This window comes from Salminus brasiliensis, chromosome 13, assembly GCF_030463535.1.
Source record: "Salminus brasiliensis chromosome 13, fSalBra1.hap2, whole genome shotgun sequence".
Classification (NCBI taxonomy): domain Eukaryota; kingdom Metazoa; phylum Chordata; class Actinopteri; order Characiformes; family Bryconidae; genus Salminus; species Salminus brasiliensis.
In genome coordinates, this window is record NC_132890.1 from 27272988 (window position 1) to 27296588 (window position 23601).

The window sequence follows — 23601 nt, forward strand, 5'->3', positions numbered from 1 at the left end:
TGCTCAGCTACTTCACTTCTACATGAGTGCTTAACGGAAACCCATACTCAATTACTCATTACAGGTATCATGCAAACCACTTCTACACAGTCAATCCCAACATCTAAACAACCAAGACATACACAGGAGAATTTTACACTGTTTCTGTTTAACTTATTTCCCCCCACCCCGGTCATATTTTTGAATATTAGGTATTGGAATGATGCGGCACAGAAACGGGTGTGATAAGTGCTCTTCTCTTTAATAGATTGATCCAGTCTTGGACAATACAACACAACGAGGTTAAATACACTCTCAACATATCTTTAAACCCTAATCCCTAGCATCACAATCAGAGAAGCAGGTGGACATAAGGCTGCACACACACACACAACTTACATTGGCGCTGACAGACGAGCGAGAGAGTGAGCACAAGAGGACAGGAACAGGAGGGGAGAGAGAAAGATAGTAAGGGAGGGAGTGTGGTGGACTGTGCCTGACCGTTGGCCAACTTTAAACTCTCTTCGTTCTCTCAGACACGACCAACTCCGTGATGGTCATTTCATTATTGCCATCGAAGATTGGACCCAAGTGCCAAAGAAAACCTAGAACTTACTTTAAAATCACTCTGTTCAAACAAATGCAGTAGCAGAATTCATAACATGGGCATCCAACATTTCTCTTCAGTTAGGAAAAAATATATATATGTATAGATATCGTGGTTTTGGTTGCCCAAAGCCAATTATTTCACAAACTCAAATGTCAAGTATAATACAGGATGTAACATTGTCTACAGTAGATGTAGGAGTGCAAACACTAGCACAGTGCAGAGAAAGCGCACATATACACACACAGAGTAAGAAAAGCACACAGACACAGCTATGGTCGCAAATGGGTCCCTCTGTATGCAGTCATGGTGAAGGAAACTGGTGAAGCAAGAGCTGTAAGAGGAGCCACTATTGAGAAGCCAGTTTGTCCTATGGCCACTGCAGTGTTCTAGGAGAAGAATATCGAGGTAGCTCCGTCGTACAGCTCTTTGACCCTGCTTACTGAAGCAGGCTCGCAGAAATGCAGCCCAGATTTCAAGCTCTGTGTAAGGAGTGACATATGGCCATATTTATGAACTAAATATTATTACTGAAGGTCTAAGACTGGAGAACGCAACCAAGTAAGAATAACTGACCAACTGAGAGAATGTGTATGTTGATAGAAACTACGCGCCAAAACTGGCCTTTTGCAATAGAAACCTCACTGACGCTGGAGTGCCAGTCTGCTCGACCTGCCTGCAAAGGGAAGTGGGAATGGAGGGTTACAGGGAAGGGTAGATGGAAAGATTGAGGCGTGACAGGGCAATCCTGAGACGTCTAGGGCACTGGGACCACGCGCATGGTGTTGGTGAAACCGGAACCTGGACGCCAGCCAGTCAGCACAATCACCACATCACCAGTCTTGAAGAAGCCTCGAGCCTTGCCTAAACAGAGAGACGTTATGAAGGTTAAAAAAAAGGACCTGCATGAGCATAATATTGATTTTCGTCAGTACAGCAAGGTGTTGTAGTGTTAGTTCTGGGGTACTACAATGCACCGTTTGGTGTCTCACAGTTTAAAAAAGTCAGTCCATCAACCCAATGAGTCCTCAACCTGTTCTCTTACTGCAGTGGTCCTCAAACCGGTCATCAAGAACCCTCAGACAGTCCCACTATTGGACAGGCTTGGAATTGTTAGCCAGTTAACTAAACTTAAACTTCTTGAGACACTCATGACACCACTCAAAGTTTTAATCTGTGTCAGAGTGCAGAAAAAACACTGCAGGGACAAGAACATGTAATAGGGTGGGGACGGACGGACGGACGTCTCTCGTAGTGCCCTCTTACCAACATCCATGGCAAAGTTGACTCTGAGGTCCACATCCTCTGCCCAAACATCATGAGCAGGTTTGTTGTAGAACACGGGGAAGATGCCGCGGTACAGGTGGGCCTGGCGAGCTGTCTGTCCGTTACGGGTCACTGCAATAATGGGGGCACGGGGGCGGTACCGGGAGAGCAAGTGTGCGGACCTGGGGGTGGAGACAAAATCCCACGGTCATTCTGGAGTTTCAGGGCTTTCTACCAGGAACACGAGAAAGGTAAAAGGTCAAATTTCAAGGCTACATATCCATCTCAGTTAGCATCACTAAACATCTATGCAAAAAATGCTCTTAGCCTGTTCAAAGACAGCTGGTCAATGGCTCATACACACTACCCAAAGCAATAGTCAAAAAGTGCAAGTGTCATATTAAAAGTGTATGTTGACCAAAAAAAAACAAAAAAAAAAAACTGCTAGACCAACCACTACCACTCTTATCCAGCCACACGTCTTTAACTCATTCAGACATTCAGGGAGAGCAGAGGGAGGGAGACAGAGTTAACATTGCATAATAAGCTTTAACCCTTAGAAGTTTCTATTATTACCACGGATACCTAGCATACTGTATAATAGTAATAATAAATATCGAATGTCAATACTTTGTGCAACGTTTGTCAAACTAGACCATGGTGATATAGAAAAAATGTGATATCACGATATTTAAAGACGATAATAAAGATTGTATATTTATATATATCGTATAAAAAAAAAAAGTATATTTGTTTGTGTAGACAAAATGCACCAACAGCACAGAATGTTTAAAAACTGCTATAGAAATACTCTCCCATACTGAGTACTGTGATTTTTACTCAAAATATGCTGCACTCCGTTCAATTAAATGAAACGGATTACACTCTTTGTAATGAAACGTACAGTTAATCAGTGCTCTTTAATCACTGCTGCTATCCATGATACTCATAAAAGGCATATCAATAACAAAATTGATCACAATGCGATAAAATAGTCATATTGCCATGTCCATGTCCATGTCTATGACCTGAATACTCGTCCTGGATGTCCACCTTACCCGTTTCTCCCTGCCCTGTCCCACCAGTGTCGATGGCCTGTCTGCTCTTACCTGCCCGACTTGGTGAGAATGATTATAGCACTGGCACAGCACTTGAAGGAGGACTCAACGGCGCCGATGGCCACGGCCTCCGAGGGGTCATGAGTCAGTTTAGAGGCGCGTCTCAGCTCCTCAAACAGCTGCCGGTGGAACATGGCTGCCTCTGCCTCTCTGGCAATCTAAGTGCATGTGAAGGGAGACAACGCCATGCAGTGGAGGGAGGTAGAATTGGGGAAGGGAGGGGTTATACTCAGTCACACTTTCAAAGTCACACACACTGCGTGCGAGTGAGAGAGATGAAGCAAATGTTCCACCATCCCATCATATTATTATTATTATTATTATTATTATTTCAACTTTATTTTTTAAAATGGATATGGCACGTCTTATGGACCTGATGTGAACTTAACCGCATTCAGCAGGTAGAGAAGATACTAATCATACTTTGGGATTAAATAGTGTATGATCTAGTTTCTTTGAATTATCCAAGATTTCCTATCATCAATGTACCTTTGTCAACTGCAGACATGAAAGCATAATAATACAAATAAATGTACATTTATTAACAGAAATTAATAAGTAATTATGGAAACTAATGGGATTAAAATGGGAATATTCAAAGCTAAAGGTGAAAAACGTGCATATAGTATCTGGACATACGCTGTACATGTGATGGAGGAAAGAACAGTGAATGCAGGGGGTGTGGTCTCAATAGCCCTTCAGTGTGTAATGTGTCATGTGTCTGGGATTGGAGGAGCAGCTTTGCTATTCAACTGTTTTGGTATCAAATCTTATTATTATTTTAGCCAAGATTATGATTCAGTATATTTTCTACCAACTATATGTAAATTTCTCACCTTTGGCCTAGAATATTTTCATTAATTCCCATAATTACCCATTAATTCCCAATGTAAATGGAAGTTTGCAACCCTACACTTATGAATGCAGGCATGCTTGCAGTTGCAAATTGTGTGTGCAAAATCATGCTAAACAAACCCCATGTATAGTAATATACACATACACACACACACAAATGAGGGGGGGGGGTCTCAATGTTAAAGAACACACATAAAGAGGAATAATAATAATCATCATCATCAGTGGTGGACAAACTTATTCTGGGACATGGTTGCACATTTACTCCATCTCTCTCGCTCCCTCGCTGCCTGTCTGTCTGTCCCTGCTCTGTCCTCCCTGTCTGCTGTTCTGACAGCTCCTGAGCGGAGTGACCCCTGGCCTGCATCCTAGAGCCCCGCCTACCTGCCGGAGCCAGTGAGCACTATGAAAGCAGGGGCGAGGATTTTAAAGGAGGCCTCCACAGCCCCGATGGCGATAGCCTCAGCAGGGTCGGTGGAGTGAGGGGTGCATCGGCGGAGGTCCTCAAACACCTGCCGGTGAAACATGGCCGCCTCTGCTTCCCGAGCGATCTGATTCCATCACACAGACGCAGCACATGAGGCAGCAAACAGAACAGAGCGGGCAGACGGGGAAGAGAAAGAGGCAGGTATGAGAGCATGAAGAGACAAAAGGTATAGAAAAATAAGAAGGAGGAAAAAGAGAAAAAGCATAAAGGCATCAAGAAAAATATACAGAAAGAGCACAAAAAAGGAAAAAAGCAGTACATGGAAAGAGAAAGATAGAAAAGCAAGAATGAATTAGAGAAAAGTATTGATGGACAGAAAAAGGTATAGTGAAAGAAGGGGAAGGGGAGAGGAAAAAAAAAAAAAAAAAAAAAAAAAAACCAGTAGGGAGAAAAAAAGAAATGTATAAAAAAAAACAAAAATATTGATCAAGAAAAAAAAAAAAAAAAAAAAAAAAAAAAGGTTATATATAGAGAGAAAAATCAAAATAGAAAGAAGATGCCAAAAAGCAAAAGCAAGTAGTGGAGAAAAACGATGCAGACAGAAAGAGCGAGAGAGGAGGAGATGGATGATGAGGGAGAAACGTAGAACAGAGGCAGGAATGAAAGGAAGGAATTAGTGCAGGTGTTAGATTAGAGTAACAATTACAAGCAAAACAAAAACAACATACATGTTAATCATCTAGAATTCACACAGTCAGCCATGCAAGATTCTGTACAAATCACACTCATGCCAAACACCAGCAATTATAATTCTTTCGATCACCCCATGTGGGCAGACTTTAGAACAATTAACCCCCACTATAAACCAAACATCCTGTGGCTGAAAGGAGATGTAACATGCAGGTCTTGGAGAAAGACAGAAACCAATTAAAGCCCCAGTCAGTAAAACTGGTGAGTTTTTAGCATTGCATTTAGTATTGGCAGACCAACAAAAACAAACAAAAAAGTGCATCATTTAAGGCGTATGTTTGTTTATTGTGCACTAATAGTAATTATAGAAATAGCATCAGGGTGAATGCAGAGTAGGTAACCTGCTTTTTCCTGAATGGGGCTTTAAAGAAATGGCCTTAAACACACCGTTCAACTACTAATCTATTTTTGGACTACATTAACAGCTTTTTGCTAAAGCTATGAGGCTAAACCCAACAAGAGATAGCAGAAAAGTGCCAGAGAGAAGTATGAAGAAAACACAGAAGCCAGAGCAAAAGACGGAAAAGAGGAAAGTGGGAGGCCAAAAGCTGCTGCAGAAAAGAAAAGCCATGCTGCTATCATCATCATCATAATCATCATCATCGTCCGAGCCAAAATTAAACCTGCGGTTGAGGTTTGATAAAAGATAATAAAAATTTCAGGTCTGATCATTTTGCCAGATGTCACAGGGCGTTCAAGGTCACAGGAGCATTCGGCATGCACATGACCGAAGTCATGATATTCCCTTTGGACTACGCAGGTGATTCAGCAGTCTGAGGGAATGCGGCTCAAAGGAGGAATAAGGAAACAGAGGAGAAAAACGCTGAACAAGCTATAAAAGGTGGCTCTGGCACAGAGATTGTGTTATAGGAGTAATGTTAGAGAGAGCAAAGCTATCCTGCGGCTCATAAACCTGCATCTCCTGTATTTTTTAGAAGGTAAATGTATATTTGTACCTCAGAATTAGATATTGTGCATGTTTGCATCCAAGTATTAGCACTGACTGGCAGTTTCTGAGCTCAAGAGTGTCTTTACACTCTAGACTGGGTCACTCTGCTTAATCCCGTAAAAGATACGGTCAAATACAAGAACCTAGCATGCAGTCCTGAAGCTGACCCTACTGTGTTGAAAAATGAACAACAATCACATGCATAAAACAAACAAGCAACAAGCATGGTAGAGTAAAACATTTTGTAAACATTCCATGTATTTAGTGCTTAAAAAAGGTACACTTGCATTTTTCAAGCTAATCTTTATCTTGTCGCTGTCACACAAGTACTTTGCAACTTCATAAAATCAACTTCACAGTAGAAGCAGGACTCCCCCCCCCCCCCCCCCCCCAATCTCTTGCGTTGCTCCCGACACTAGGAAGGTGAGGACAAGAACATGCCTCCTTCGATACATGTGAAATCAGCCACTGCCCCTTTTTTGAACTGCCACCAATGCAGCATCACGAGGCAGCCAATGCGCTCAGATGAAAGCACCGGATCCCCAGTTCTGAGGCATCAGCCAACAGACGCCTGTGCCGGCCAGCATCACGATTAAGGGGAAAGAGCACTGAGAGCACCAGCTACCCACCCAGAGAGAGCATGGCTTGTGCGCTCTCAGGCTCTGGCTGCTCATGGCAAATAAATAGATTTAAAATTTCCAAGTCTTTTGGAAACTTATATTGGTCCATTCAAATGAAATATTAATAAAATGAATTAATTAAATAATAATTTAAAAATTTTGCATGACAGCAACAATATGCTACATCTGTACTGTATGGTCAACTACACAATTATTAATTCCAAATTATTAATAATGAACTATATTAGCTATATTAGATTATGAGCATTCACACATGTCCAAATGTTAGTGGACACCCCTTGTTATGAATGCATTCAGCTACTTGACGTCACACCCATTGCTGACACAGATGTGCAAATGCACACACATACAGCTTGTCTAGGCCCTGTAGAAGTATTGCCAACAGAATGGGACTTTCTCCAGCAGACAAACCTTAACCTATTGGCACTATGTCTAAAGTCAGGGCTAGAGGGATAAAACCCTCAATTTGTGAAGAAACAATGAATTAGCAGGTGTCCCAATACTTTTGTCCATAGGGTACTTATAATTATAATATTTATCATTATAAATCAACACAAAATAACTTCACTAATATAATGACACTTTATAACTACTGCACGAACACACTTCTAATAGAAGGCAATGGGCACCTGTCAAAACAAAAAGTCTGCGGTTACAGATGCAGCCGACCCAGATTAGGTTGAAAAACACTGGAGTGTTCCTTTAAACATTTTAAAGTGTGTGCCTGTAGGGGGCACTCTTACCATGTGTTGTGTGCGCACTGCCTCTAGAGGATAATCCCCCTTTGCTGTTTCTCCACTCAGCATGATGCAGTCAGCCCCATCCAGAACAGCATTAGCCACATCACTGCCTTCAGCACGGGTGGGCCGGGGCTTCTTAATCATGCTCTCCAACATCTGTAAACACCACACCAAAAAGCTCTACAAACAAGCTCTGCTGAGACGTTCACTCCAATTTCAGTGTTATTGCTCAGGTCTTCAAGAGAGAATGGAAAACTTCAGCACCATAGATGGTCAGAGATTAGGAGTGAGGAGTGCGCAAATACAATGGGAAGGCTAGACTTCATGATGCCCCTGTACTACTTAACTTGTTTAAAAGGCAAAGTATCATCTAATAATTAACCATTACAAGGTATTATGGGCATTCAGCTCTATTACATAATTGATGTACATGTCAAGTAATCCACTGACCAACATTTTATAGTACAGTGGTTCCCAACCCTGTCCTGCACATTTTAGAATGTTCAGCAGGAAACCTCAAACATGTAGGGTAGGGAGTCTGTCAGGATACCATCAGGACCAGGGTTGGAAACCACTGTAGGACAATTTGTGGATAACTTTTCAAACAAAATCCAAAGCCCTAACAAAATCTCTCTTCTACCTTCATTGCTTTAAAGCATATAATTTATTTCCCACAATGCCTCTGCTTCACTTAATGAGTAATTAGTGAGAAATAATTCAAGTAAACACATTGTACACACTTTCTAGGACACTTGTTTAGCTCTAAGCCCGCTAAATTATTCAGTGCTTTCCTTAACGGTTCTCTGAAAGTCCAGATGACGAGAGGAAAGAAGGGCGTCTTACCTGTGTTGCACAGGTGATTGGCTTGCCAGCTCTATTGCAGCGTCCAATCATCATCTTCTGGGCAAGAAAGACCTTTTCTGTTGGGATCTCAATACCCAGGTCACCACGGGCAACCATGATGCCATCACTAGCCTCCATGATCTCATCAAACCTGTAAGCAAAAACCCAAATAGCCAGAAGATGCAGATACAACATTACCATAAAGTGTCCCCTACATTTCCAGTAGCACGCCAAATGTCGTTCAGCCATAACATTAGAACCATTTCCCCAACACTGATTTGATCCCCACACCCTGTGCGGTCACAACAGTTTTGAGTATCTGAAGCATTGACTGTACAAGATACCCTGTGGTATCTGGCACCAGAACATTAGCAGCAGATCCTTTAAGACCTGCAAGTTGTGAGGTGGGGGCTTTATAGATTGCATCAGTGAGCCTTAGGTGCCAATGACCCAGTCACTCTTTCACAGCTGTCTTTTCTTGGAGCACGTTTGGTAGGTACTGACCACTGCATACACAATACCTGCCTGATGTTTTGGAGATACTCTGACCCAGTCACACACACAAAAAAAAAAAAGTTACACTAAGTGGCACAGAATGTGGCACAGTGATACTTACCTACGGACTCCTTCGTGGTTCTCCAGCTTGCTGATGATTTTGATGTTCTTGCCCTTCTCTCCCAGCACCTTTCTGACCGCCTGAACGTCTTCTGCCTTGCGGATGAATGAAGCGAAGACCATGTCCACTCCCATCTCCACTCCAAACTGCAGGTCCTTCACGTCCTTATCGGACACGGCAGGAAGGTCCACGGCCGCTCCAGGCAGGTTTACGCCCTTCTTACTGCCCAGAGTTCCACCATTCTCAATCTCACACTGCAGGTAGTCAGAGCCTAGGAGAAAAGGAGAGATATTTCATAGCTGAAAGAAGGCTTACGGAAGTTGCATAAAATACCCTGCGTTTTTGCACGGCCTTCTTTCGGAATATGTAATTCCTTATTTGTGAGGACTCCAAGCCTACCAATCTCTAGAACTTGGAGAGAGATGAGGCCATCGTCGATGTAGACCTTGCTGCCAACTTCCACCACCTTAGTGATGTTCTTGTAGTCCAGCCACAGGACGTTCTCGTCGCAGTTTTCCATGTAGGAATCGTCCAGAGTCACCTTGATCTGATTGCCTTTCTTCAGCTCCACCTCAGCTGTTCCACTCTGCCGTGAAAGATCCATACACAGAAGTTAGTGCTTAATCACAATCACTTCATTTAAAAACAATATATTAGTCTTTGTACTGGCTACCTGTTAGATTTCATTATGATAGAAAACTATAAACTAATAAAATGCGTCACTACATGGTCTTGCACCAGACTACATCTCAAAAATGCTTTTGGTTTATGAACCAGGAAGTTCTCTCGGGCACGTTCACATTATAACCCTCATTAACAAATTAAGATTTTTTTGCTCAGATCCAATTTGGCCATTTTCACTGTTCAAATTGATGCGCCAACTGATTCCTTCCTCTCCTCCACTGTTGTTTAGCTTTGCAGCCGGTGCTGGCTGATCACAACAACACTGGGCGCATGTGTACTGGAAAAAGACATATCCCATCTAGGGCCACATATGAAACGAGGACTGTGTGGACCACACAGATCAGATCTGGCTCACATTAGGGCCAAAATCAGATTAAAGTCCCTTTAGCCTGGTAACATCAACCTGAAAAAACCTCAAAGCAGGACAAAAACATTTGGTAATGCTGCATTCGGTGGCACTGGGTATGCGGCCTTAGTTTTATCTGCTCCTGAGCATCCCATTCTACTGCTTTTCTATGGAAATTACACAACTGTGTGTGCACCCTTTTGAACACCTGTGTGCAAAACAGGATCATAGAAAAGCACAAATGCATTTTTACTTTATCTTTGAGTGGCAGACCTTCTCTAATAAGCTTTTGAGGCCAACTTTAATGTTCTTACCCCCTTGATGAGTCCAGTTCTAATCTCCGGGCCTTTTGTGTCCAGAGCGATGCCAATGGGGCGGTAGTGGATGCTTCCAGGCTCAAAGCTCTCACACGCCTCACGGACGTTCTTTATGGTTTCTCCATGGTACTGTTACACACATACACAAAGAGCTTGGTCAGCACAAGGGTAATAGAGAATAAAACAAAAGAACAGTAGATGAAATCTGGTGAAATGAGAGTGGCACTGAAGTCAAGAGATAGGAGTTAGGGGCAAAATGTACAAAAGAAAACTCAGAACTACAATAAAGGACCATGGCCACTCTCTACAGTCCTATTTGATCAACACATAGTATTGAGCCTATTCTACATCACCAATTTTCAGTTTGCATTATGCTTCTACAAGGAACCAACCACCCCTACCAGCGCACTTCACCTGGAGGCCAAAAGTCTTTGCAGATCAGCCCTGAAGGGATTGGGCTCAGTCATGAGCAGATGGGTATGGGTTTTAGAATGTCATACCATATCAGGTTATTAACTGACAAGGCTGTCAAACAGATAATCATGATAACCTAGCCACGGCTACAGTCTAGACAAGCACAAATAGGTCAAATATGTCTATGTAATTACTGCTGGAGCAGTTAGATATATTGCCAAGTGAGAAGATAACATTTAATTAATATTTGAGATGATTGCATTAGCAAACAGCAGGCTAAAAGCTAAATGAGGCTTAGATTTAATTCACATACAATAGATAAGTCAGCATGACCCAATTAGGGGACCAAACACTCTCCAGGTGCATGGACAGAGCTTTTGATCTCAATCACCATCTAAAGGTAGACTAGAATTAGGTCCATTAAATGACTGGACAGGAGTGTCTGTCAGTTACATCATCTAGATGACCTTGACAAATGGTCAACAAGATGACCTTGCAGTTAAGCGTTGATAAGAACACTGGCAGAAGACTCCTCTATTTACTAAAAACAACCAAAAGCCTGCTACAGCCATGCCAAACGGTTACTGAGGCCCGAATGTTAATCCAGAAGCAGACATTTCTGGACTGCGAAAATAAGACAATGTTTGGCAGGAGGGGTGGACCTGGCTTGTATTTCAGGGAGTGGTAATGTCATGTCAGCAGGCCATGAATTAACTGAAAGACGATCTCTGCGGTCAGGATCCATTAATGATAGACAAATTCAAAAGCACGTGAAAAATGAGATTTAGAAAAATGGGATTTAGGGATTTTCAGTCACGTGTAAAACCTTCATCTGTTAGAGGTCAGAAAAATAAGATTGTTGCAATTCAAGTTACCACAGAGAAGATTACACACTAATTCGATACAATTGGCCGATACTGAGACTGTGTGGATTTATCAAAAATCACAGATTTTGTGTGTTTATAGCTGCAGTATTTGGCCAATACTCTTCTCCAGAATCACTTGGTGGAATGGTTCTTCACCACTTTAAAGATTGTTCACACTCGCATATCTCTAACAAACATGAAATCAAAAGTGGTTCTTTAATGGCTTCACTTATTACTTTTTTAAGGCTGTTCACCCTATATGACCTATATTCTACATTTATCTGAACAACGTATGCTCCTAAACTGATGCACAGGCGAACAAGAGCAATGCTTCAGCCATTTCTTAAAATAAAATAAAAAATCTTCATACACAGAGCGGTTGCGATATCTACCTTCTAATTTTGTGTGAACAGAGACATCACCCCACATATTTATGATTTCCTCCCCATCTCACGACTGAAAACCTCTCTCACTGCTGTTCATGTCCATTTGCCCTTCTCCTCCACCCACATTAAGAGGAATATAGAGTTGGATTGACGCAGCTTTATTGGAGCAGCGTGGGGCATTTGTCTAACCAAGCAAACCGAACCATAGTCTGCCACTGAGAAGTTGGTAATATCTGCTACACTACACCAACCAAAAGAGACAAGGAGGGAGGGAGGGGGATGAGAGATAAAGCCTTGGCCGGCAGAGTCCGATAAAGTATTAATAGTGGTAGCACTCTCTAGATTAGCTTCTCTCTGAAACTCTTTCACCGAAGCCAACCACTGAGCCTAAGGGAAGTAGTGCAGAGCTCTACATTTGCATATTTTAAAGCCGGTTGCATGGCAGCTGCTTGAAAAACTGGTGGGAATAAGAAAAAGGACAAACCTCATGTGAACCGTGGGAGAAGTTCATGCGAGCAATGTTCATTCCAGACTTGATCATCTCCTTCAGCATGTCCACTGACCGGGAGGCCGGCCCTGTGACAAGGAAAAGAACTGAGCTAGAGACAAGCATGATGCACAGTACTGTGCAAAGGTTTTAGGCACCGGAGCTCATCATTTTGAACCATTTCTCCCAGTAAAATGCGACCTTTAACGTGTAAAAACTCCTGATCAGATCAGAGCAGAGCAGGTGCAAGTAAACAAATACAGTAACAAATATTTAACAAGAATAACCCCTTTTTGAAGAAAGTAGCTGAGATCTTGTGAGCTAGTTTAAGGAACAAAGCTGGGTTCCAGATGTCATCTCTCCTGGATGCCCCCAAAGCCAGAGTACAGATGTGTTTAATTCCATCACCAGCTCTCCTGATTTATCACCATGAAGCACTGATTTACCAAACCAGGTGCTGAAGATAACTATACTATATAGAAATACTAGACCGCCATGAGGAGAGCTTTGGAGATGGTGGAATGAGCACAGTGATGTGAAACCACAACTTTCGGTGTGAATATTATATATTATTTATACTTATTCTAATATCTGCATCACTATGTCAACAAACATTTGAGGATGAACACATTTGAAGATTAAGAGTACAAACCGATGGTGCAGATGATGCCAGTGTTGCGGGCAGTGGTGGGTTCAGAGTCGATGTCCAGCAGGCACATATGCTCCAGGAAGGTGTCAGCCATGGCAGCATTAAGCTGCTGGGTCTGGATGAAGGCAGAGCCCATGTCCTGAGGCTTGGAGTTAGGCATGGCGAAAGAAGAGCTGTCAGGTAGTGTCCTAAAGACAGAGAGACAGAGTGTGTGTGTATATAAAATGTAAACGTTGGTGGTCTGGCACAGGGTACACAACTAGTTCAGAGCCACAATTAAAAACACTGTAGTAGAGCAGTGGTGTCCAATTTTACCAAAAAATGGCCTTAAATAAGGAGCCTGCTCTAAAATCAGCTCTCCAACCTGGTGAACTGTACCATCAAAGCGAAAGCATTACCACCACAGACTCAAACTGGTAGGCTTCTGTTCCTGTCGTACGTTTAGTACCACCCTTGCTTCCTGTGGTGACCGCAGAGTCACATGGTGCCAAATCTTGTAATCTCCTTTTTGGTGCAATAAAAGATTTCAGTTAAGGGCCGGGGAAAATGGGAACTGCTTACACACTTCCTCTTGCTTCAGGCACAAGTGGTTCATAATTTCCCCAAAACCACCGAAACTCAGTTTAGGGTTATGAGGTTCTGCCCTGATTGAGAACAGACTTTCACACTATCCATTAGTCTCATCTTATTTCCATAGAGCTGTATGAACAGGGTCTAGTTTCTTTGTATCACTCTTAAATCGGGGGTGGGGGGGTGGGGGGGGGGGGGGTGAAATCAAGTGATCGCAGACTAAATGTAGCAGTAACAACAGATTCTTAAAAACCCAGGCCTATATTTTATACAGTGATTTTTTTTTATTCAAAATATCCTGTATTTCTTCCAATTAAACCAGACTAATAACACAGATTGTAATGAAACGAGCAGCTGACCATATATCCTCGATACGCTTAGAAAGGTTTATCACAATACAATAAAATATCATCATATTGCCCACCGCCAATTCTTAATACTTCCCAAGAGAACAGAACCTGGAGATTACAGTGGTCGTCAATAGAGAAAAATGATCTTCCATAAAGAGGTATATATTCAGGAACGTACAGCATACAATGTGCTACCTTCAAACCCACAGGTTAAAGCAGCCTAAATCAGCCAGGTAGTCCAGAAAAGACGGTTTTGCTTGGTTCTTCTATGGCAATGCTCAAAGAACCATTCGCAGCACATATAATTTTAAGGCTATATGTAGATCTTATGACAGGAAGGGAACTGGAAGGGAAGATTCTGGGGGCTCCAGGTTTGCTACCCAACCCAAGCGAACATCAGTACCAGTCAGCACTGTTTAGGTCAGGTCTCAGACTTGTGGGTCTATTTAAGACTGACAAGTGCCCTACTTCACATGAGGCAGAAAAGCAGACAAAGCATTTCTGCTCCTACTCTGATATCTTTATGGCATCAGCTCCACCTTAACTACGCTACGTAAGCATATCGGTAAGGGAACCGGCACCTGAGCAGCACGGACCACACCTGTTAAAAGCATTCTGCAGTGTTCAGTGACATCACAGATGTGAAAAGAGTAAGGTGTAAGCTCGCACTTTCACCTGGGAAACTCCAAACGCTTAAACAGCTCCTTATCAAGAGACCCAATATTACACAAGGCAGGAATGAGCCATGGAGGCGAAGCTCAGCACAACAGGTGGAGAAGAACCTGCCAAGAAGGAGGTGCATGACCCGAGGAGGGTTTAGCTTTTCACCCGTTACATTATACAGCCACCACGGAGACTTTCTCTAAATGTTTAAATGCATCAGCTTCGTAATGTTAGAACGGAGGAGTCAATTAATACTACTACTGCTAACACCACCACCACCACCACTTAGGTTGTTCACACTGCCAGGCAGTTGCTATAGTATTTGTGGGGGTTTCAATGGTTTTCCTAGTTCGTTGTCATGGTGTTGCCAAGTGAAGATTGCCATGTTCTTGCTAGGCAGTTGCTAGGATGTTAGGCAGTTGCTATGGCATCCCAGCTGTGTGTGCGTGCGTGTGTGACCTGGATTCATCTTCTTAAGGGAGATTCTAACAGCGAGGGAGCAGATTAGCCCCGGCACGCACTCACGCGGCACGTCCTCAGCCACGCGCACACATGGTCAGGACCAGCTGCATGCAAAGCACAGGTGAAACGGAGCCAATCTGCTTTGTTCTCAAGACAATTCAAGTCATGACTGGACCCAGAAACCTTTGCAACAAAGTTAGGCCTGTAGATGAACTCTGAAGAGGCACCAAGTTTATCAGCAGCTGCTTACTCCGACTTCAGAAGCCACACAGGTGTGGCAGTCCTCACCTCGTGCCCCCACAGCACAATGTGCCATTAGCAAGCTGCAGAGATTACTCCACGTTTATCCTTGCTTTATAACCCTTCAGAAGTGTGTTCAGCTCCAGTTTGGTTCAGCTCAGGTAGTGCCGTTTGGTTTAAAGGGTGCACACGAAGAGAAAAGATGGGAAAAGGCTACTGTTAGCTTTTAGCCTTGCGAGAATCCCCATTTGCCTCCACAGTTTCAGCTCCTCTTTTGTGGACACTGGCAAGGAAAAGCCTGGTCACAAGGTCTGGTTCATGAAGCAATCTGTATTCACATAAATTTCAGAGTCTGGAGGTGAGGAGCTGCTCTCCCGTACCAAAAACACCAGGTTTTCCTGAAGTTCCCTTCACCGCATCGCCAGTTCGGACAAGGACTTTCACTAGCGGGCTGGATTTATGTACATTTCAGGGACATAATTACATAATTACTAGTTTGGCTACTTTTCCATCTCTGCTTTGGTTGTAGACATGGTGTTTAAGGTTCATGGTATGTCAGGTCCATGTACTGAACCCTCATAATTCAACTCCGCCTAAAGAAACACTGTTTAAGAGGAGCATCTCCACTCAAACTACTAGAACGCAGAATCGGGGACTCAACATTTAGTTATTGACGGATTTCAGATGCCTAAATCACGTTAAACTGACTGAATGATCAGGTAAGCATCACCTCCAACTGCACAGATAACTGGATCCCCAGGCTCTGATTCAGACTCAACTCAGGAAGGTAATGATGAGGGAGTTGAATGAAGGGTGTTTAAACAGGGGAAAGTTTTAAACTCCTCTGAACTCCTAAACGACTGGCCTTATTCTGAGAGGGTTTCCACTACCGCCCATGGTCACCAACGGCAACCACAAGTCATTCCACCGCAGCTCAGATGGCAATGGGGAGAGGGGGCTGAGTCAGTGAGCCGCTGTACGTGAGGAATCTCACATACGAACAAACACACACGCACACAGACTAGTTCCTGACTCAGTCTAGGATGAAAATGTATACTTTGCACGTGTGTGTGTGGTGTGAGAGAGAGTGAGAGAGTGTGTGGGGTGTGTGAGAGAACACTAAAGTCATTGAGAGAATGTGGAAATGCCCATTCTAACAGGAAAGCATGGTCATAAATGCCTTTGGTACTAATCACACACAGACCCCAATGAGTTATCTACTGCAAATGACCATATTTAATCAGAAAAAGGTGCAACACACACACACACACACACACACACACACACACACACACACACACACACACACACGACAGGGGAAATTCATGTTTGTCAAGTCAACCTTAACCTACCTGTTCTACAATGCTAATCTATGAAACACATTAAAGAGTATATTCTTCAAGCTTGTGAGGGTGGGGCTTAGTGAGCTGCAGGCAAGGGATAAAGCAGCCAATCAGAGGCTTTACTGCTTCATACAACACCAGGGTGGCCAGCGGGACCACTAGTGGGCGACCACCCACTGCTACATAACAGCGGAATAAAATCTCTCATTTCATCATCGATTTAGCCACAGTTACAGGCACAGCATTACTAGATTTTCAACCTATAGGGGGCGCAATAGCCAGGTTTGGAGCTGCCAAAGTAGATCTTCATCTGCATAAAAAGGCTTTGTTGAACAAATCACTTGTTTTATTCAATTTAACAACATAAAAGTGCTGAAACAGCCAGTGGGCGGGGCGTGGAGTTAGCATCCAATAATAGTGTTTCCTCCTTCCAACCAATCACGGAGTAAATAAGCGTAACTAGCTCCGAGACGCTTCCTGAGAATATGTTTTTGATCAATATTGAATAATCAAATGTTTGTGTGACTACTTTTTTTGGTTTTTCACGCCACCTTCAGTTTGCCCTTCATCCTGGTCAAGCAACCCTGCAGAAGCTCAACAACAGACTTAAACTAATCAGCCTGTTGCCATGACAACTTTATTGCTCATCAATGGACACTGTGCCTGCACTGGGAATTTGAAAGCAAGTCGGTGGGTTTCATTTATAGAAAGCCTTCCCATTAGCAACAGAACAACGTCCCTCAGCCCTTTACCTACTGGACAAGCTTGACTTCAGGCTCAAGTTATCTGGCTAAACTGAAACGGGAGAAGTCTTGCCTCATGAAACTTCCCCATGGCCGAAAACATTGCTAAGGAGTCCCCAAAAGCGCATCAGCAGACTGAAAGCCCCTTTGTTCCTCCAGTGGCGGTAGTCAAGGGCACAGGCTAGTCTTCATTCCACAAGGGCGTCTGGATCTGTTACAATTTCATTACGGCGCTGAGGAAAACTTGGAAGCACACAGTGTCTCAGAAAAAGACCTGACTCACTGCAGGTTTATAAAGATCTGTGGTTAATCGATTCGCTAGACAACAACAGCTGAATTGAACTCTCCACCCTGAGACGAGACGGACGATTCCGGCATGTCCACCAAGTGATACTGCTGGCTGGAAATCAAGGCCAAAATTGGTTTGACTGGGACCGCATATGACCTTACATGAGGGCTCAATGACTTATATGACTGAAGTGCATTCATCAGTGAGATTTATTTTAGAAAGAAAAAAAATAAGATCAAAGATCTGAATAATCTTTATTGCCTCAAGACAGGGTGGACAATGAAGATACACCATCATTACAGTGATAAACTGCATTTATGTGAGCACCCTGGAGGCATGGTCAGTACTTCTGCAGTACAACTGCATGCTTAAAATGAATAAATACTTAATTATAATTTGAGGTATTTGTTTGTTGTGTTAGCATGGCACAAAAACTCAATTATCAAAATAAGCCATCCAACAGGTACTAGTCATACTTGAAAAATGTAAAAAGTATGTAAACTAATTAATTAATTAACATGAAGCTAGTTTAATGTTAATGCATTATAAATTAAATGTTAAATTACTACATTCAAATTTTATTATATGAATATGTTGGTATACTTCAAAGGGACAAGTTTGACAGATGTCAAATATTATTATTTATTTTTAAATAAAGAGAATTTGAGCATATAAGTCATAATTGATATGTATATTTTAGTTTTTTTTAGGTTAATTTATGCTCACCATTAAATACGGATACTGACGGCACCTTCTGTCTGCACTTAGTGTTCATTTAGTTTTCGCATATACAGGGAATATAAATGAACCTTTACTGTATTCTGCCATTAATACCCCGAATCTCCCACCTGTGACCAATAAAGTGTCTAATAAATAAAACTTTTAATCCAAGTACAGCTTGGCAGTTTACATTCCTTATACACACTATTTATTTTATATTTATTTTTGTTTTATTTATTTTATATATATATATATATATATATATATATATATATATATATATATATATATATATATATATATATATATATATATCTCCCCCCCCCCCCATTCACACCTTCATCAGCATACACTTAGCACACTGTTGCCACCTACTGATGAATTGTAAATGTATGTATATATAAAGTACATACCTAAAATTGTGGCTAAATATTGTTTCTAGACCAGCAGAATCGGTCTTCAATGTATCGCAGTGTACTGTTGCTTTTTTGCCTATTCTTAGCAATAACACTCCAGTGCAAGTCCTCATCAGTCAGGAGGTTCAGTTTATCAGCATCTCCATGGTTCCCATATCTGCCCCGAACCAAAACCATGACATCACAAAGTTTGACACACATGCCTGCATTTTGAACCTTGCTACATTTACAGCATGTCTATTAATCCCATCCTGCTGCCACACGCGTGCTTCAGCAACCTCACCTTCATGCACACACCAACCCTTAGCTAGTCCTTCACCCTGCCCTACCCCCCTTTAACCTTGGGGGCTCTCCACACCGAAGTCCTCCTCATGACCTAAATTAAATCATAACTCCTGCTAACTACAAGAACATACAACACCTACACATACCTGTAAGTCTTCCTGCCTCTCTGAAACCCATAAAGGAACCTGGAAACTAGCAGAGACCTCCACAGGATCCCCAGCGTGAGCAATGTCCTTCCTCTGCTCTCGCGGCTGGGGCCTAAGAGTCCTGCTGAAATAGCCCTGCCTCGTCCATGCCGTGGGAAAGCCTGAGCGCTAAATCCTCTTCTCTTAAGAGAGGATAAACTACGCAAGCTGCACACACACGGACTGCTTTCGATGAGCAGGCCTTTCCTAATGCTCTGGACCAACATGAGTCAATGGAGAGGTTAACCGGTTTGGTGCTGACCACCACAGCTAAGCAAGAAAGACCACCACAACAAGATCGTATTACAGGCACTACTAATATTAGCAAAGGGGATTCTGGTAATAGTCTAGGCCTGAGAAGAGAGACAGGCCTAGAGATGAATCCATGGTGACTTTGTAGCCATGTAACACTGGGCATCTAGTGAAGCACACAGATGCGTGCGGGTGGGCTTTACTGCATTCAGGATAGTTACTCCGGGTATTAAGATACACTGTGGAAACAAGTGAATAAATCTACAGGAAATCAAATAGCACTTTTTTAACATAGGGCATTAAGTGGGTGCCATTACTTTCTCACATGCCACCAGAACCATTTAGTAAATGAGATGTAGTGTAAAAAGTCTATCAATTTAAAAGGCATGTGACGCACATTTCTTTAAAAATGGTTCTTCAATGGCCTTTCTAAAAGGACCAGCACCTTTATTGCAAGCCAAAATTCACGGCCTACTGCCGCATCACTGCTGCATTACAGCAGAAACAACGCCAGCCGTGGTCTCAAGGTCACAAGGTGCAGCAGTGGCCGAAACTAGTCATCAGTATCAGCACCAATATCTGTTTAAACAACCTGGGTAATGATCAATCATGACTGACTGACTGGCAATCAACTCTTTCCTGGTCAAACGTGGCTTAAACAAAGGCGCTACGACAGGTTCTTTAAACGATCATGTAGAAGAGACGAATTCTGGTTCCATAAATCATCATTTTGAGAGTCTGAAGATCATTTTTTTAATGTAAAAGTTCTTCACGCTCACATTTATGGCACAAAAAAGGTTCTTTAAGGATCCAAAAGTGGTTCTTCTATGGCGTCGCCCCCTCTCAGAAGGCCACTCAACCACAACCACATTCCAGTTTCAAGCATTGAAGCACTTCCATGCTTTACCACCATCTCCCTCATTCTCTCTTTTAGCCCCCCCACCCCACCCCCTCAGTGGCCGTCACCAGCACTCCCCACCCCAGTGGTGTTGAACTGAATCGTGGTGATGGTTTTGAGTCACTGCAGAGGTATACGTGCCCCATTTCCTCCAAGACAGTGACTCATTCATCCTGCATTTCTTATAAAGCATGACTGACACGACTTAAACTGAACAGGAATTCACCCTCAGTGTTCAAACACTGCCCCTCACACACTCCAAATTCCCCGTTAGACAGTCAGTGGGAACAGCAGCACGGCGTCCTTTAACATGCGGTTTACTCAAACATGCCCGTCACAAGATCAACGCATGCGGCTCCCTTATAAAACACACCACGTACAAATCAGACTGACAGAGTGTGTGTTAGTACAGCTGGATTGGAGTGTGTATGTGCAACACACATAAAAAGTTCCACTTCCTCCCTCGTGCTGTGCAGAGCTAATTACATAACGCACCTTTCCGGCCCACACAGACCAAGAGGCAGCAGTGCTTAACTCTGATCTACTGTCAGGGCTGTAATTCAGGCCTGAGGGCCCAGATTTCAGCAGTAAAAAAAATAAATAAATAAAAATACACAAGAAATTCATAACCACCACTACGACTACTAAAAAAAAACACATGTAATCCAGGTACACACTTTGCAAATAGGCTTTCCAGTAGTTTTGTGAGGTGCTGTAGAACCTACATAGAACCACTGCATTAACAGAGGAACCGCCCCGCCTCATTTTCAGAAAGACAAGAGTATTGAATTTCGATACCCAGCCCAAATAATCAATGGCAGTCAGTGGTAATTGTGCACACCCTATAAATGGATCCAAAACATCTGAAGGCACAAATGGTTTTCATGCACAGTGGAAACCAGGTCGCATTTGGTTCTTTAAAGAATCTTGTTTAAAAAAAAAAATTACATATAGCAGCTTTAAGTTTCTGCCCATGCTCTCGTGAGTCATCAGTTTAATCAATACTAACTGTACACCCTCAAAATGTTTTTATTATTATTATTTTTTTTTTTTTTTAATAACCACCAATGGTCCTGTACAGACTCTATACAGACCATCTGAAGGCCTCGATGGTTCTTCTGTATGATCTGAAGTGTGGTGCATATGGACCATCAATGGCCATGGCCTGACCGCAGTCAGAGCCAGAGACGCCCTGCTGCTGTATCAGACTGTAGGCACATGGTCGGTGGGTTATTTTACAGGAGGGCGCGAGCAGTTTAGGCACTCGAGCGCAGGTTAGGCTGCGTGTCGCAGATGCAGTGCGGCGGATGCGCTTGAAGTCACGTCCCCCCTGCGCCACATCTCCCCCAGCGGAGAGCAGGAGAAGTCACAAGACACAGCCAGAGAAAGACAGAGACTAGGAAAGCTGCCAAAATAGAGGAATGTAGTGTTTAACGAGGTGACCACACCTTGAGAACCCGGCAGAGGCTGAAAGTACCGCATGGTGCAGCACCCTGACTCAAGACTGCGCAAAAACTAGCGCTCACATCCCTCCGCGGAAGAGGCCACAGCACCGAGCTCACCCAGCTAATGTTAGTTAGCACGCAGGCCAGGAGACAGCGATCCGGATGCAGCCGGCCGGCCTCCGCGCTCAAATCAGTCAGCAAAGCCTCCAGACTTGGTACAAAACACCAGCCACCCTGCTAATTCTTAAGACGGTCCTCCTGAAGGCAGACATCAGTGCCATCAAACGTGAAAGTCATAAGCCAGGGGTCAAACACACCCCTTTCACTTAAGAGCTCGCAGTTTTAATCCCTGATCCAAAAACAGCACCAGTATTTTCTACACAGTGAGATACATTTCGCTACAGTACTATGAAGCTGAAACCCTAACTTTAAAAGCTCCTGATGCTGATCAGGAAGATCTTTCCTTCTTACCTCCACCAAACGACCGTGCAGGAGCGAGTGATGCGCTGCTGCCGCGCATGCGCGTCAAGTTGAGTCTCCAAACCTGCCGGCACTACTTCCGCACAGTGTTCAGGCGCGGAGAGAAAGTAGAACCTTTTTTTTTTTTTTTTTACATTTTATTTACTTTTAAAATGCACGGAATAAATATATACGATGCCCAAATTATAACATAATTCTCTAACAAGGCATTTTAAACATAGCATAGCATCTCATAAAATAAGCGCACGGTGTCCTCTGCTTTGTAGTAGAAAATGTGAGGTAGTGCGGTCCTTCAGCTGACCAATCAGAAAGCGAGAACAGAGTGATGCTCTGCACCAGCATGACGGACTTTAGTGGACACTTTAAAAATGACAGAAAATGACCGAGGCTAAATTGTGTTCACATCTGGCTGCTTTACTGCGTGCAAAACAGCTGTGAAATATTCAGTTGTATTTTATTTTAATAAGGCATGGCACAAGACAATATGCTGAGGCCACAAATTAAGTTTATAATAACATACAGAAGCCACAAGATGATATATTAAGGCTATGATAGAATGCAGGTGAAGTGAACAGCTGTAAAGGGGTGGGATCTACATATTAGCAAGCAAGTAAACGGTCAGTCCTTGCCGTTGATGTGTTGAACGCAGGAAACATGGGCACGTGTAAGTATCTGAGCCATCAGCCAAATTATGATGGCTAGATGACTGAGTCAGAGCATCTCCAAAACACCAGGCAGGCCTTGTGGCCATGTTCCCAGTATGCAGTGGTCAGTATCTACCAAAAGTAACCAAAAGTACTCCAAGGAAGGACACCCGCCAGGGTCATGGGCACCCTAGGTTCATTGATGCGATCCATGGAGGCCTCACCTGGCAACTTACAGAACTTAAAAGATCTGCTGTTGCAACATGGTGATGCCAGATACCACAGGACACCTTCAGAGGTCATGTGGAGTCCATGCTTTCTTAGGCCAGAACTGGGGGTCTGCACAACATTAGGCAGATGGTTGATGAGTAATGGCTGATAAGTGAAAGGCTTGTGTGTAGAGCATACATCTCAAACTTGGAGATACAGTTAGTCTGTTGAAGATCTAGGTGGCTACAGCAGATTAGTGGATTACAGCTCAAGTCTGAGTGTGAAGCAGGACTATGTCCAGTTTAAGCAGTTAAGCATCCTTATTTTTCACACTGGTCGCTGTCTTTGGATGTAAAACCAGCTATAAACCCGTCTCAAGGCAAACGGGGCAGAAAGTGCTTGTGTGTGACTCAAATCCCCCTTTACGCGTGAGATGCTCCGGCACGCACGTACGCGCCCACATGCG

General features: G+C 43.1%; 1 protein-coding gene across 2 annotated transcripts; it reads right to left on the reverse strand.

Annotated features, from left to right (window-relative positions):
• Positions 1-222: 222 nt before the first annotated feature.
• On the reverse strand, positions 223-22361 carry pkma (pyruvate kinase M1/2a). Of its 2 annotated transcripts, none has more exons than XM_072694672.1 (11): positions 22273-22361; positions 12944-13128; positions 12289-12380; positions 10136-10267; positions 9191-9377; positions 8792-9062; positions 8176-8326; positions 7336-7488; positions 2962-3128; positions 1853-2034; positions 223-1450 (listed from the first exon to the last, which is right to left on the reverse strand). In XM_072694672.1, the coding sequence occupies exons 2-11, from the start codon at positions 13098-13100 to the stop codon at positions 1344-1346; spliced, it is 1599 nt and encodes a 532-aa protein (XP_072550773.1). In that variant the 5' UTR covers positions 13101-13128; positions 22273-22361; the 3' UTR covers positions 223-1343. The 2 variants fall into 2 exon arrangements, with proteins under 2 accessions (XP_072550773.1, XP_072550772.1); XM_072694671.1 differs by lacking the exon at positions 2962-3128 and adding an exon at positions 4210-4376.
• Positions 22362-23601: the final 1240 nt, after the last annotated feature.

Coding starts and splice junctions, on each gene's coding strand:
- pkma (XM_072694672.1), bottom strand. CDS start 13,100: ATGCCTAACTCCAAGCCTCAGGACATGGGCTCTGCCTTCATCCAGACC. Junction 9,378..10,135: donor GAACTGGACTCATCAAGGGG/GTAAGAACATTA, acceptor CTTTCACGGCAG/AGTGGAACAGCTGAGGTGGA. Junction 7,489..8,175: donor CAATCACCTGTGCAACACAG/GTAAGACGCCCT, acceptor TGGTGTTTACAG/ATGTTGGAGAGCATGATTAA.